The sequence below is a fragment of the Hemicordylus capensis genome, chromosome 1 (genome assembly GCF_027244095.1).
Source record: "Hemicordylus capensis ecotype Gifberg chromosome 1, rHemCap1.1.pri, whole genome shotgun sequence".
NCBI lineage: Eukaryota > Metazoa > Chordata > Lepidosauria > Squamata > Cordylidae > Hemicordylus > Hemicordylus capensis.
Window position 1 is genome coordinate 147,126,403 of NC_069657.1, and position 14,335 is coordinate 147,140,737.

At 44.1% G+C, this 14,335-nt stretch overlaps 1 protein-coding gene across 1 annotated transcript in view; it reads right to left on the minus strand.

Moving 5' to 3' along the window:
- The window catches only part of LOC128335616 (unconventional myosin-X-like), a 123,582-nt gene that overhangs the window by 85,146 nt on the left and 24,101 nt on the right, over positions 1-14,335 (minus strand). Inside the window, exons 2-3 of the mRNA XM_053274197.1 lie at positions 12,384-12,482; positions 9,499-9,657 (exon numbers count right to left, since the gene is read on the minus strand). Coding sequence (XP_053130172.1) covers positions 9,499-9,657; positions 12,384-12,482 — 258 coding nt within the window. The remainder of the gene's footprint in view (positions 1-9,498; positions 9,658-12,383; positions 12,483-14,335) is intronic.

Consider the following 14,335-nt stretch of genomic DNA (forward strand, 5'->3'; position numbering starts at 1 on the left):
AGGGTGTGCCTCTGAGTACCAGTTGCAGGGAAGCAATGGCAGGACAGAGGGCACGCCCTCAACTCCTGCCTGTGGCTTCCAGCGGCATCTGGTGGGCCACTGTGCGAAACAGGTTGCTGGACTAGATGGGCCTTGAGCCTGATCCAGCAGGGCTGTTCTTATGTTCTTATGCTTCTGGGGCACTGGAGAGGGCAATTTCCTTCTACCTTTTTTTTTTTTGGGGGGGGGGGGTTATGGCCCGGTGGGCAGCAGCAGAAGCTTTAGCAGTGCTTGAAGAAGTGTTGCTTACATTCCCAGTGGCCTGCTTATGGGAGTCACTTTTTTTTTTTTTTTTTGCTCTAGAATATACCAGGAAATGATCCCTAGATTGTTCCAGGCTCCAGGAACATTCTAGGGAAAAGAGGGAGGGGGAGAAAAAAGGCGACTGACATGAACCAACACTTCAAGCACTGCTAAAGTGCCAGGACTCACCTGGACTTCGACCTGAAGTGTTCTTCTTGGACGAGGAGGAGAAGTATGCCCCAACTGAGACTCCCTCAGCCCCCCACCAGCTCCCTACACCCCGAAGACCTGTGAAGCCAGAGCTTGTCACCCCTTGGAGGAGCCCTGAAGCTCTTCCAAGTACCCGCAAGGGGGCTCCTCTCCTGTCATCAGAGCCCTTCCACCACCACCCCCGCCACCAGGACCAGAGGGGATGCCTGCCAGGGCCAGCTCCCACACCAGAGGAGAAGTGCTTGCCTGGCCTCTCAGGGCCTCCCTCACAAGGGGTCCACTTGGGAGTTGGGGGAGGCCAATTCAGGCACCAGGGCCGGCCTGGACTTCAAGGAGAGATGGGGCTCCTGGCTCTGACATTTGAAGCCAGCATTTGCTGGCTCAACAGCTCCTTTATCATGCTCTGGGCTCCAGGTTCTCCTTCATCAGAGCTGGGTAGAGACATGAAACTGCCCAAGGGGCACAGCAAAACCAAACAAAGCTTTAAAAAGAGCCCGTTGGAAACAATGGGTGTCCTGCTGCACAGCTGTGTTTGCGCAACTTTACACCAGAGTGAAACTGCCCTGGTGCACAACAGCGCTGATGGGGTTTACACTGATGCAGCCGCACGGGCAGTGCTCCTACCATCTGAAATCTCAGTGCTGTAAAACTGCACCTCAGTGAACAACTCTGAGATGCAAATTCTGTTTATAGTGAAATCACACTACCAGATGCACACATACCACGTCTTCCAGTGGACTTAATTCGTTTAAAATCTGCCTTTCTGTGGTCTCCCAGCATTACTCTCTATTTATCTGTGCTCAGTGAAACCATTATTTTCCAGTTAACTCAACCACCCATCCAGACTAAGATATTGAAGTGGCTGTAAACGTGCTTCTGCAAGAACCATTGTTTGCCACCAGAGGGCAACACCCCACCTTACTCCAGACTTTCGACTACAAAATCTAACCACTCTCATTCACTACAAAGGAATTTGCTTCAACTATCTTGTTGTAAATATCTATATGCATCACCATTCTAAAAATGGTTCCCTGTGTGTTCAGATTGCCCAAAAGCTTCAAAAGAGAGAGTCAAGAATGGGTCTTCTAATGCAATCAAGCACAGTTAGATTCCAGACTGTCACCAAGATGCTGTGAAGATTGGGGCCAAATATAACAAGTGGAGAGGAAAAGCAAAGAAAAGAGCTGGGCAGAAACCAAAAACATCGCAGAGCAAATGGAATCCCTTCTCCAGTCATAGAGATCACCAGGCAAATCCCAGGAAAATAATTAACTATCCCTGCTTTTTATCATGTTGGTAACATAATTTAGGGGGAGCAAAGGAAAGAATGCCCTGATGTTTAAAGGTAAAAAGGTAAAGTGTGCCATCAAGCTGATTTCGACTCCTGGCGACCACGGGGCCCTGTTGGGGGTTTTTTTTTGGTAGGATACAGGAGGGATTTACCATTGCATCCTCCCACGAAGTATATGATGACTTTCCACATCTTCCTATATCGCTGCTGCCTGATATAGTACCAGTGGGGATTCGAACCCGCAACATTCTGCTTGTTAGTCAAGCATTTCACCACTGATGTTTACTAGTACTTAAATCCATGTTGTTCTCATAAGGCAATTTTCTATAGGCAAAAAATGACTTGTTTCTCCCCACGCTAGGATGATTGGGGGTGGGGGAGAATCCTGCCCCTGGCTACTGTTTGCCCTGTGGGGGATTACATACAGTATTTATCTTCCACATGATGTCTAGTTTGGCCCTTAGAACTACCTAGGGCCCACTGATATCCTTCTGATAAGGAAGAAGAATACTTAGTTTCCAACTACATCAAAAGCAATTATACAGAGGATGGGGGGATCCATCATTCACAGGACAAGAATCAATGGGTTTAAGCAAAGAATGTGTGTTGAGAAGATGTTTACAGAACTAAATCTCTTCAGCCCAACCACCCGCCCTCACCCAAAGGAAAACTAAAAGGGGACATTGCAGCTCTCCAAAAAATACGTGGAGTCAGCAACTAAAACAGAGAAAGAAGTGCTATTTTAAGGTAAGAGATACTATGAGTACAACCAAGACCGAGAATTATATAAGCTGCCCATTAACAAAATGCAAATACAAGATGGAAATCAGAAAGTTTCCCCAACAGTTAAATGAATAAACATTTGGAAGAGTCTTCCCAAGGGACCTTTGAGGGCATGGATTACTTCTTTGTTTTAAACTGGAGCAGGATAAATGTAAGAGGTACCACAGTATATAAAGCATTTTTTACTCAGTGGTGGCCTACCAAGATGAGGCAGGAAATATCCCCCTCTCACTTGCGGGCCCCACACTACTCCTTCAGATGACCACAACTGCAGATGGGGCATCAGACAGAAAATAATAATGTGTTCAAGCAGAAGGGAGATATCTCAAATGAGTTTGTTGACAGCTAGCAGCCTCATCCTCACAAAGAGGAAGGCTTATCCTTGCCTAGAGATTATCTAGAGCAGTGATTCTCAAACTTGGGTCCTCAGGTGTTATTGGACTTCAACTCCCATAATCCCCAGCCTCAGTGGCCTTTGGTTGGGGATTATGGGAGTTTAAGTCCAATAACACCTGAGGACCCAAGTTTGAGAATCACTGATCTAGAGAGTCTTCCTTGGATGACTTAACTCCTCCTATCCCATTCTGATCCCACTGATTTACTTCTCATCCTTGACCACACCCTGGTCATGTAAAGGAGCAGACCACTAGTGTGCAGGCTGGGCAGGTCTGACTTCCCTTCCCATCATGGGTTCCACAGTTCTGGTAATAGCAAGAAGTACAGCTGGCCACACACCTTGCCTCAGCACTTGAGATCACTAGATGATCCTTGGCAGTTCCTACGATGGCATCTCTGCTCCTCCCAACTGTCAGGCAAATCTCCTCACAAGGGGACTGCAAAGATGTTGCTTTTAAGCTCAGATCTGCCTGATGACTATACATCTAAGATTGGAAAAGAGCTCTCTTTTGATTGAGAATAGCTCAATAGTAATGATTTCCCCCAAGGAGCACAGCATAGGCATCTTAGAACAACAAAGCACAACCACCACCAGAAGATGCACAAAGTTTTCTTTTGAAAGCCAGTAAGTCCCAGCACATTTAAGACTACTGTCCTTCTTGAAAAGGGAGAGGAATGCAGGAGGAGAGAGGACAGCAAATTAAATATATATATATATATATATATATATATATATATATATATATATATATATTCAGTTTAACTTGTAATCCCCACCCCACCCCTGCCCAAGGAAGGCCTATGGCCTGAAATGTGTTAGAGTTTGGGTCATCCACAATAAACATTTGAGCATCTTCTGGGGCCGTAAAAAGTCTCTACAGGCATGCACTCTTCTAGTTAAATCTCCTCTCAACCCACCCTCTATAATATGGGAATAATAATACTGAACTTGCAGGATGGTTGTGAGAATTACAGGGGGCCAAATTAGAAATGAATGAATGAATGAATAATGCTCTGCACTCCCGCAGTGATGTAGATAGGCTTTACCTCCCTTGCAGCTCAGGTGGGAGAGGAATGCTGCAAGTCCATCAAACAGTAGAGGAGGAGAAAAGAGGCCTTGAAGAATATATAAAAGACCGTGAAGAAGATGCACTTAAAATGGTCAGTAAAAATAAAGGCCACAAAACCATAGGGGCCACAGAAATCACCATCGGCCAATTACAAAAAGCAGCTTTACTGGGAACAGCCTATATTCTACGACGATATCTATAACAACAACAACAACAACAACAACGATATTGATAATAAAATTCAGCCATCCCAGGTCCTTGGGAAGGAATCGATGTCTGGATAAAACAAACCAGTCAATAATACCTGTCTGACTGTGTAAACAAGAAATAATAATAATAATAATAATAATAATAATAATAATAATAATAATAATTCTAGTCCAACTAGAAGAGGTTATTTAAAAAGAATGTACCAAATTTGGAAAGAGAAGCATCCAGATACAGAAATAACAGAACAAAGGCTAGCAGACCAGAGAAGAGTCATAATAAGAAACAAAGTATTCACAGGAGTTGAGCTGGAAGAACTGCAAAGAGCAACACAGGCTCAAGATATGGAAGAAGAATTACCACCAACTGAAGCAGTTGCTCAGGCACAGGTGGAGGAGGAGTTGGAAATAGAGGATTCCACTGTTGCTGAACTGTTTAAAAATCAAAACCAGGCAACCTCCCCTTTGCCTTCACCTCAAAAACCCAAATGCCGTTTAACAGAAAAGCAACAAGAACTAAAGCAAAAAATAACTGAGCACATGAACCAAACAACCACCAGGGTTCGACTTCCAGCTCTAAAAACAGTTGCCAAAAAACCACTTGCTCAGGCATTAAAAGATGTAAATGCTGCACTTGCAGAAATAACAACCAATAATTTGCAAGAAACAAACCAACTAATGTACAGTGCAGCAACAATAACAACACAAGAGCTCGGATATAAGATCAGTGGACCTGTTAAAAAAAGAAAGTAGTACATCATCTAAATGGAAGATTAGATTAGAAAATAAAATCACCAGGCTTAGATCAGATGCTAGTAAATTGAAAGATATGAAAGACAAGAAGCTGATGAATGAAAATACCAAACAGTATCTGATCCAAAAATACCATCTAGATTCAAGGAAAATTAGAGAAGTCCTGGAAATAATAAAGCAGCAAATAACAGCAGTGTCAAAGAAGATTAGCAGATACGAAGCTAGAATTACGCAACACAGGCAGAATCTCCAATTCCAGTCCAGAGACATTTCTACCAAAGCATAGAAGGAGAAACTGCAAGAAACCTAGAAACACCAAATAAAGAAGAAACAGTGCAATTCTGTACGACACTATGGGACAATCCAAAAGATTATAATAAAAAAACAGGCTGGGTGAAAGAGGTCGAAAAATGTAACCAACAAATGCAAGATCTAATAATTACACCAGAATTAATAAGTGAAAGAGCAAAGAAAATTAAAAATTGGACTGTGCCAGGCGACGATGAACTGCATAGCTTTTGGCTTAAACACCTAACAAGCCTTCATAAACAACTATCAAAACAGTTCAATCACATTTTGCAAGGAGGTGATATTGAACAATGGCTAACAACTGGGAAAACTCATCTCATCATGAAAGTCCCAGCAAAAGGTGCAGTTCCAAGTAATTATAGACCGATAACCTACCTGCCAACCATGTTCAAATTATTAACTGGAATAATAGCAGATTAAGTCATGCAACACTTATTAACTAACAAACAGCTTCCAGTTGAACAGAAAGGAAATTGCCCGAACACCAGAGGCACAAAAGACCAGCTGCTGATTGACAAAATGATTTTAGAAAATTGCAAGAGAAGAAAAACAAATCTAATTGTTGCATGGATTGACTACAAGAAGGCCTTCGACTCATCGCCTCACACATGGATACTAAAATGTTTAGAAACAACTGGTGTCAGCAAAAACATTTCGATATTTATTTTAAAAAAGCAATGAGCATGTGGAGTACACAGTTAACAATCAATGGCGAGACACTTGGACAGATTAGCATTAGAAGAGGTATTTTCCAAGGGGACTCACTATCCCCTCTGTTTGTAATTGCCATGACTCCACTTTCACAAATACTAAACAAAACAGGCCTCGGATACCAAACATCTAAAACATCAAGTAAAATCAACCATCTGCTGTACATGGACGATCTGAAGTTGTATGGAAAGTCCCAGTCAGAAATTGAATCACTGCTAAACACTGTCCGTATATTCAGTAGCGATATAGCAATGGAGTTTGGACTAGACAAGTGTGCTGCATTAATAATGAACAGAGGGAAAATAACAAAAACAGAAGGAATAGAACTGCCCAATGGAAGCAACATCAAGAACCTGGAAGAGAAAAAACATTACAAATACTTGGGCATTCTCCAGGCTGATAACATTGCACACACTGAAGTTAAAAGAAAAATTGGAAGTGAATACATCAGGAGAGTTAGAAAAATCCTCAAGTCCAAACTCAATGGTGGGAACACCATATAAGCCATAAACACCTGGGCTATACCTATTTTCAGATACACTGCAGGAATAATAGACTGGACCCAGGCAGAGCTAGAGATGCTAGATCTAAGACCAGGAAAATAATAACCATCAATCATGCTCTGCACCCCTGCAGTGACATAGATAGGCTATACCTCCCTCGCAGCTCCAGTGGAAGAGGAATGCTGCAAGTCCATCAAACAGCAGAGGAGGAGAAAAGAGGCCTTGAAGAATATATAAGGGACAGTGCAGAAGATGCACTTCAAATGGTCAATAATGAGAAACTATTCAACACCAATGAAAGAAAACAGGCCTACAAGAAAGAACAAGTCAAGAACCGAGCAGAAAAATGGAAAAATAAGCCACTGCATGGTCAATATTTGCACAATATAAGTGGAAAATCAGACATCACCAAGACCTGGCAATGGCTTAAGAATGGCAACTTGAAGAAAGAAACAGAGGGTTTAATACTGGCTGCACAAGAACAGGCACTAAGAACAAATGCAATAAGAGCAAAAGTCGAAAAATCCACAACAAACAGCAAGTGCCGCCTTTGTAAAGAAGCAGATGAAACAGTGGACCACCTGATCAGCTGTTGTAAGAAGATCGCACAGACTGACTACAAACAAAGGCATGACATGGTAGCAGGGATGATACACTGGAACATCTGCAAAAAATACAAGCTACCTGTAGCCAAAAATTGGTGGGACCTTAAAATTGAAAAAGTTGTAAAAAAATGAAGATGCAAAAATATTATGGGACTTCCAACTACAAACAGACAAACATCTGCCACACAACACACCAGATATAACTGGAGTCGAGAAGAAAGAAAAACAAGTTAAAATAATCAACATATCAATACCAGGGGATAGCAGAATAGAAGAAAGAGAAATAGAAAAAAATCACAAAATACAAAGATCTACAAATTGAAATTGAAAGGCTGTGGCAGAAAAAGACCAAAATAATCCCAGTAGTAATTGGCGCCCTAGGTGCAATTCCAAAAGACCTTGAAGAGCATCTCAACACCATAGGGGCCACAGAAATCACCATCAGCCAATTACAAAAAGCAGCTTTACTGGGAACAGCCTATATTCTGCGACGATATCTATAACAACAACAACAACAATATTGATAATAAAATTCAGCCATCCCAGGTCCTTGGGAAGGACTCGATGTCTGGATAAAACAAACCAGTCAATAACACCTATCCTGTGTAAACATAAACAATAATAATAGAGACAGAGCTGTTGTGTGCCTCTCCACTTTCTCTCTTCCTTGTAACAGCTAATGCAAACTGTGTGTGATGGGATGTCAGTGCCTTATCTACTGCCCCACCTCACATCACTAGCTGGCAGGATGGGGAGACATACAGCACAATTATGTCATGTTATGTGTTGTTTGTATTAAACATTACAAGAACAAGAAATTAAAGAGACATGACACATTGGCAGCTCTGCGTCTCTTATAATATTGAGCTTGGCCCCGAGTGCTCTGAATACTCAAAAAGCACTATGTAAATGCTAATTATTATCATTAATAATGATCATAAATGCTAATGCTAATAAATGCTAATTATTATCATTCTCTTTCCCCTACAGCAGAAAGCGGGGGAAAGAAAGCAAGCTGAGGAAATGAGGGTAGAGAGTCAAGAAGGAGATGCACAAGAGGGTAACGGACTGTGAGATCTGAGGAGTAAAGGACTCATTGGCCAGGAAAAACAGAGGCGGTGGGGAAAGCAGGCAGGAGCAGAGCCCACTGAGCAGAAAAGAGGAGCATGCCATCACTAGACAGCACAATTAATTTCTATGCAAAACAGACTTCATAACTTCCTTGTCTGCCCAAAATGGAGAAGATGCTTCCCAGAAACCGGGTCACTTAATTGATCATTTACTGGAATACAAGATGCATGCAGTACTGTTGCCTTAGCAACCGTTGCTATGCAACATGGTCGGAGATCCACATTTCAATATCAGAATTTGAAGATGCTTGAGCACAGGTAAGAAAGAGGAGGGGGCACATTTAATGTACCTTCTTCCACTCTAAGGTAATATCGCAAAGGCCTAACAGTATAGAGACTGCCCCTTCCTTGCCTCCCAGACACAACTCACTGAGCAATACTGGAAACAATACAGGAAACAGGACACTTACTCCCACCATTTGACGGAAGAAACACCTGCAGCTCCTTCAGATGCCAGGTGCGGAGTTTCCTCTCACAGGGACAACTAAGGCAGCTACAACCATCTCAGAACAGACACTACTAGGCGTCTAATCTGTGGCAGCTCAATACCTACATAGACCTCCTGAACCTCAGACCTTGTCTACGTATGCAGCAGAATGAAGTGGCGATGAAGTGGTAGAGTTCTGAGATATCAGGACTATATCACTTCAGACTGCAGAAGAGGAATGTCATTTTTGAATGCTATGTGTGTGCGCTTGTGTGCATGTGCACGCGCGAGAACACAGCCTGGGCTGGAAGCTTTCTTCCTGATGTTCTAGGCTTTCCCCCCTTTTTAAATTTGCAGACAGTTTTTAAACATGAAGGAAAATTCAGAACTGGAGTCTTCCACCTGTAGAAACGATTCAGTCTTCTCTACCACCTCATTCTGCTGCATGTGTAGACCAGGCATACACAGGTGCCTTATGCTCAGAAACTGCTCGTCACCAACATTCTTGGGGGCTTCTAATGGAAGTTTCCAGAGCAGTGGTCCAGATGTAGGAGAGACAGTTCAGGCACACCGATGGGATTCAGCTCAGGCACACCCTAGGAGGAGGTATGGCTCCTGTCAATCCATGGATAAGAGGTCTGCATGTCCACCAGCTGGGTTCCCCACTTCTGTATGGAAGTCAAAGGAGGAAACTGGGAGTGTGCGGAGCCTCATACAGGTGAGCTGAGAGATGGGGTGCCCTCTTTTTTGGACACAGAGGATGCTTCTGGGCTGGTAGCCTATTAGTGGGCTAGCAGAGATCTGTCCACTTTGTTCACTCACATAGATCAGGTCCTGCTGGTAGCGCTGGTGCAGATTGAGCAAGATGGCAGCTTCGTGCAGGTCCCCCAGCAGAGACATGTCCTCCACCCCCTCCATACTTGACCAATGCATAGGCAGGACCTTCTCCCTGGGCAAAGAGGCCCGTGGGTAGCAGAACACCTGGAGGGAAGGAAAAGAAAGTGGAGAAAAATGCCAAAAGATGTCATGGGGGCTATAATGCCAGGCAGCTTTAGGCGACTGCTCTGCTTCTTCTGGCCAAATTTAGACATGATGGTGGCATTTCCCCCTTAACCCCAATGAGTCTGTTCCATTGACACATAAAGTATGGGTGTTTGGAGAAGGTGGGCTTACTTTAACAGCAAATGGAGTATATGGCAAAAGGATACAATCTCTTACCCTCCCTTGCTTTATCACCCCAGCCCCTTGCTCTGGCTACTTTTATCCTTTTCCAGCTCACTTGCAGTACTGGATCCAGGAAGGAAAGTACATGCCTGCAGGGCGGTGTCAAGCACCCCACTCCTGTGTACTCTTTTTACTGCTAAAGTAAGACACTATTTACATAAAGTGAGACATGGAGCCACAATCCCAGCTTTGCAGCTTCAGACAGATATGTCAATGGGCCATACACATGAATGATGGCCCCATCATGTCTAGTTTAACCCTTAAACAGCAAGATCTTTGCAACAAGTCAGATCGAGAAATAAAGGGCTATTTCACACATTATTCAGTAGCAAACACAGGTTTGCCACTGAATATACACCTGACAAGGGGCTGCAGCCAATCTTAGCTCTCAACGAGTGCACCTGTTTGCAGACCCAAGGGTCTGCCATTCAAACTTTATACTTCTAGAATAGAATAAACTTTATCACGATCATAGATCAGACAGTACAACAAAAAACATTATATAAGACTACATTGTGTAATACAAACAATGTAGCAGAACCTAGCCACATTGAAAGTAATCTCTTTGCAAAAGTTAGATAATAAAAACTCTAAATAAAATTCATCAGAATGACCTGGAAACTTCCCCAAAAGAGGAGAAATTAGTTTTAAACGAGGAGCACTGCTATAAAATTTACAGTATAAAATAACATGAGGGGTAGTTTCCAAGGCACCCATTCCACAGGGGCAAATCCTTAAAGTTAAACGGAATCCCTTTATATCTACCATCCCTAACAGCTGTCAGAAGAGTGTTTAGGTGGGCAAGAGTAAATGGATGCCTAAATTTAGGGATAAGAATATTATCTAAATACGCTGCCAGTTTGGAATTAAAAAGTTGTTTCCCCAGATCGATACCACTCCTTAGACAGGCTGTATCCACTTGTAGGTGTATGCCAAAAACATGTAGTGTGTGAAGTGGTCCTCAGAAGCCACACGGGAAATCAGGATACAAAGTGATGCATGTTTGGTTCTGTACTCACAATTGCTACTAGTAGGCTTGTGCACCAAGTTGCTTCGGCACCGGCTGAGGTAGTCCTTTAAGGGCGGGGGAGGGTGCACTCACCCCTCCCGCCACATTTCCCCCGCAGGCGCTCCATTACTTTTAAGCCCCTTGGGGCAGCAGCGTTCCTCCCTGCCGCCCCGTTGTCGTCATTGGCCGGAAGCGGCAAGAAGTAGCAAGCACCCGTGCGCCTGGGGAAAATGTGGTGGGAGGGGTGAGTGCACCCTCCCCCGCCCTTAAAGGACTACCCCTGCCAATGCCGAAGCGCCGAAACGGCCCCCGGAGCCGAAACATTTCGGAGGCCTTCATAATGGCTTCCGAAACATTTCGGGCACAAGCCTAGCTACTATAGGTGAGATGATCACTTATACAGACACACAGGCTTCCACATTTTTGCTTGCACCCTCACCATGGTGAGCAGGCTGTTTCCCTGTGGCATGTATGATGAGCTAGCCCAAGCCTTCCTCCCAAACCTGGAGCTAGAGGAGTGGTGGGGTTCATCACATCAGTTGCGCAGTGATCCCAGTCCCTCCTCAGGTCCAAGACTGGAAGGAAGGCTGGAGGTTGTTTGGCTGCAGAACACCTTGGCTGCACAGGCTCAAACCAGCAAGCTACTCATCTCCCTTTCCTGCTTAGGATCAGGGGAGGGGAACAGGGGGCTGTCTTGGCTGGTGCTCACAGCACTTTGGCCAAGCTAGCAAGGGGAAGGCCAGTGACAGCAATTTTAGCTTGGCGACCAAGTCCAAGCAAAAATTATGGACCCCGCATATAAATATATGCTCAAAGAGTGTGGAGAAAATCCACCTTTCTGCAGCTCTCTTACTTAACATGCCACAACTGGGGCTCCATAATGTTGGATTACATCATGTTACAAGATAACATCTGTATGAAGTCATCTTGTGTGTGTGTATATATGTATACGTAGAGGGTCAAGTACCTTTCTGAGGAGGATGCACAGCCCACTTCCCTCCTCCACAAGCCAAACAGCTTAGGAGGAAGAAGGGTTTACCACAGGGGAGGTGGAAGTGTATTGATTCACTTCATCACTTCAGGGATTATCACCAATTTCATACCTCAAAGCGTAAATTGCTTGCATGCTGCTACTTCATCTTCTTGGGTTTGCAGCTGCCTTTTCTTACATCTATTCCCTAGCATCTGTGCTTTGCAGCTTTGTTGTCATGTCAGGAAGTCAAACCAAAATTAGGAGAAATCAATTTGCAAGTCTTGAGGTGGGCAAGGACTTAAGAGAAATACAGTTGCCAACAGGAGACCAGAAAGAACAAAAGGAGTGTTTTTCCTTTGTAATGTCTGACACTTGGCAGTCTTCAGTGTTGCATGACACATTTGCAGAATAGCTTCAAGAACTGGCAGTTTTTGTTTAACACAAACTCATAGGGGAATCATCCAGGAGTCCTCAGCTCATGAAAATCTTTTGCCTCCTTACCTCACCATAGTCTGAAGTGAAGAGCACAGATCCATCAGCACAGGAGCCAATAGTGCAGGGCTGCAACTGGTCCTGGTCTTGCAGCCACACCCGTGTTCCCTGCAACCAATCACAGCAAGATCCAAAACATCACATTCCACACCTAGCCACATAAAGTGAGCATCTCTACCTCTAATGTTATAATATTTTTTTAACTTTTTGTTTTTACTAATGTTTTACTTTTTCTGTTTCTATTTTGTTGTAAACCACCCAGAGATGCAAGTTTTAGGCGGTATAAAAATATATTAAATAATTAAACAAACAAACAAACAAGCAAACGCACGCCTGTATCTTTGTAGTTGCCCAGTAACAGCAGCAGCAACAGAAGTACTCTCCCCTTCCCAAAATGCAGCCCGGGGATTGGTTCACACATGTGAGTTCAGCAATGACTGCAGCCGCAAGTCATGGCTTGCATGTGTGGATGGGCCACTTAGAGGGAACTTCCACATTCCCTCACATCATCCCACAAACAATGCTTCTCAGTGGAATCATGCCACACATTCAGCTGCAAGTCATCAACTGCTGAGTAATGGAGTGGTGAGGAATCCAACAACATGCATGTCAGCATGAACCAGACTAAAAGCCTCAGTTACACAATCCTAGGAAACACACTGCCTTCTTTGTACTATACCTCTGTACTGAGCTGCTGTGGGCATGTGGAAAATGTGCCTCTACTGCCTGGCTTTTGATGGGGTTAGTACACAGACGACATAGACCAGGTCTTCAGCCTTCGTTGGTGTTATTCCAACCTCCACCCCCAGTCAAACACTAGGTGGGATTTCATAGCAGGCTCATACAACCCATTTAGCTTGCCTGGTGCAATTCAAATTAATGAAAGTGAAAAGATGCCTCATTTCTTTGATTCTTGTACTTCACTGGAAAGGCACCAGTGGGATCATGTTTTGCCCCATCTAAATTGTATTTCCAAGTGAAATAATTCATTCCCCCCCACTTCAGATGAAGGGCAGCCATGCACTTCTATGGGAACAGTGAAATGCTGCTTACAGAATGGCAAAACCTGGCACTCTCCCTGAAACTGGCTGTTCAGATGGGCCAAGCACAAGATGTCCTTGGCTACAAGACAGAGCTGATCCAGAATATGGGGTTGGCTTCAGACAGGATCTTCCTTTCTGGACAACCCCCACTCCCCTACTAGTCCTTTCTCTCAACTGCAGTTCTCCGAGATTCACACAGCAGTGGTTAGTGCAGGGCGTTGATGTGGGACATTCAAACTCAAACCTTCTCTCCCCTCTGAAGGTCCTGCTCTGCCTCTCTCCCTAATTTCATATGGTCTAGAAAAGAAAAGAAAAAAAGTTGGGTTTTTTTAAAGCTTCTAGAAGGAAAGTGGGAAGCAAATGTCATCAATATAAAGACACCCCTTCCCTTCACACAAGCAGTCCCAACTCCACTCAGGCAAACCTTAGTAGGGAGTAACATATCATGAAAACTGCTGGTGGTGCACAATCAGCCAGCCATTATACTCATGATCATCAAGTGGAGGGTCTGTAGCTCAGGGGCAGAGCTGATCTTGTGAGATCAGAGCTGGTCTTGTGGTAGCAAGCATGACTTGTCCCCTTAGCTAAGCACGCTCAGCTCTGGCTGCATATGAATGGGAGACGAGAAGTGTGAGCACTGTAAGATGGATGGAGCCACTCTGGGAAGATCAGGTTCCAAGTTCCCTCCCTGGCTTCTCCAAGATTGTGCTGAGAGAGATTCCTCCCTGCAACCTTGGAGAAGCCGCTGCCAGTCTGTGTACACAATACTGAGCTACATGGACCAATGGTCTGACTCAGTATATAGCAGCTTCCTATATTCTATGTTCCACATGCTTTGCAGGCAGAAGTTCCCCAGTTCCATCCCTGGAATCTCCAGGTAGGGCTGGGAAAGACTCCTGCCTGAAACCCAAGAGAGTG